The sequence below is a fragment of the Galeopterus variegatus genome, unplaced genomic scaffold (genome assembly GCF_000696425.1).
Source record: "Galeopterus variegatus unplaced genomic scaffold, G_variegatus-3.0.2 Scaffold7570, whole genome shotgun sequence".
NCBI classification, from domain to species: Eukaryota; Metazoa; Chordata; class Mammalia; order Dermoptera; family Cynocephalidae; genus Galeopterus; species Galeopterus variegatus.
In genome coordinates, this window is record NW_007733681.1 from 104,181 (window position 1) to 106,100 (window position 1,920).

The 1,920-nt window shown below is 34.7% G+C and overlaps 1 protein-coding gene across 1 annotated transcript in view; it reads right to left on the reverse strand.

Annotated features, from left to right (window-relative positions):
* Positions 1–1,607, reverse strand: part of AGPAT9 (1-acylglycerol-3-phosphate O-acyltransferase 9) — a gene marked incomplete at its 5' end in the record, with an annotated part of 50,932 nt that extends 49,325 nt beyond the window's left edge. Inside the window, one exon of the mRNA XM_008592088.1 lies at positions 1,511–1,607. Within this exon, the coding sequence (XP_008590310.1) occupies positions 1,511–1,607 (97 nt within the window). The remainder of the gene's footprint in view (positions 1–1,510) is intronic.
* Between the last annotated feature and the right edge of the window lie 313 nt (positions 1,608–1,920).

Below are 1,920 nucleotides of genomic sequence, written 5' to 3' on the forward strand. Positions count from 1 at the left end.
CACCTTGTGCCCTTTTAAATTCGTGGCCCAACAAAGGTGGGAAAGGGGGGGTAGGAAAGGAGTTAGAGAGAAATTGGTAAAGGGCCACAAAAAATGCTTATATTGTATAATGGTGAATATACTAATTATCCTGATTTGAGCATCACATGTCGCACATAGGTATTGATATTCAACATTGTACCCCACAGATATGTACTATCAATTACGTTTCAATAAAAAATTTTTTAAAAGATTCATGACCCACGATATGCACAACCACCCCAATCTGCAAGGCCCATAGAATTTCACTCAAGATCCACGACAGCCCAAAGTCTCACCAAGTACAACAGAAAACCAACAACAAAATTTATTCTCTTCTTAAATCATAAAGACACATTTTAAAATGCCCCCCCACGATAAAAAATTAATAAATCTGCTATATCTGAGAGAAAGTACCTGACAATTAAAAAAAGGATCAAGGATAGCCAGAAATATCCAGCCTTGGTAAAGTGTTATTGGTGTTAAGACTTTGGTGTTTATATACCATGAAGCTCTACTAGTTGTTTCCATCATTTGAAGATAATAATTCAATTACACAAAAATGTTCAGATGTTTTCAGTCAAATACTTTATTTCCATAATTCACAATAGCATACAATTTCTCTTAGACAAACCTCCAGAAGACAAATTCCTTCCAGTGAAATATTTGACAGTTGGACAATTTTTAATCCTAAATCAGATGGACACAAAATTGTTTTGACATTATTTTTGAAAAACATATAAAGGCTTTGCCTTTTAATTAAATCTAGAGATCTATTTCCTCCTTATTGCACAGCCACCACTCCATAGAATACTCTTCTCCTATGAACCCAGTGTCTTAAACAATTTTTAAAATTCTTACCCCAAGTGAAAAGGTTTATTCAGACAAATGCAAAGCACACAAGTAGAGGCAAGGACTGGTTAGCTCAGTTGATTTGTTAGCTCACTTCTACCAGAAGCTAACAGGTATCATATGGTAAAAATGACATTATGTTCAAAACAAGTTTAGGAAACACTAAGTTAATATAAAATTAAACATGTTTCTTTATTGCAGGACTTTTCTGGGTCTATATTACTAACTATGCAGCAGCTCTCTCTAAAAGGAAGGTATGGTATCTGATGATGCCCAAGCTCATTTCACTGGGGAGTTATTTTTTATTTCATGTTTTACCAAGTAGCCTTCAGCAGGAGAGAACATTCTGAGGAATATACTTTAAGAACAACAAATTAGAAGCTAGAATAAGGTGCTAATTAAAGTCAATAACAGGTTTTAAACAATACCTATAAGAACACATAGATAAACACATATTACCCTTTTCAGTAAGAAGTCAATCAGAACTTAGGCAGCTGCTATTTTGCATTAAGGACAGAATTCTGAATGACCCACCGCCTATAGAACGCACGGCTCTCTGCATATTTCAAGTTCAAATTGGATAGATGTAAACTTACCCAATTTAAATATTTTAAAAATCATAATGAAAAAGAAGACTTACCAACTGAAGCTGAGTTTTTAAGAACTGACTCCTTTGGGGCTCCTTTTTCAATTCGTATTGTGGCCCACTGTTCAAAAGCAAGAAGTATTAATTTAAACTGTTCCACAGACACAATGTAAAATACTTAAACCATACTTATAGGGAAGTGAAATTAAACATTAAGCCCTGGCACTATTTGAATTAAAGAGATACCCCAGTAAATCTCTTACACAGTAGTATTCCAAGTCCCAGGTATACTCTTATATTAGTTACAGATAATGCCCTAATAAATTAGGAAAGAACAATATTTACCCATCTAAACCTCCTCACATGCACCTGTGACCTAATAAATCACTCTTGGGAAGAGCCCATAAAGCCCATGAAGCATGTTGGGCAAAAGAGCCAGTAAAGCCCATGAGCATTCTTTTACA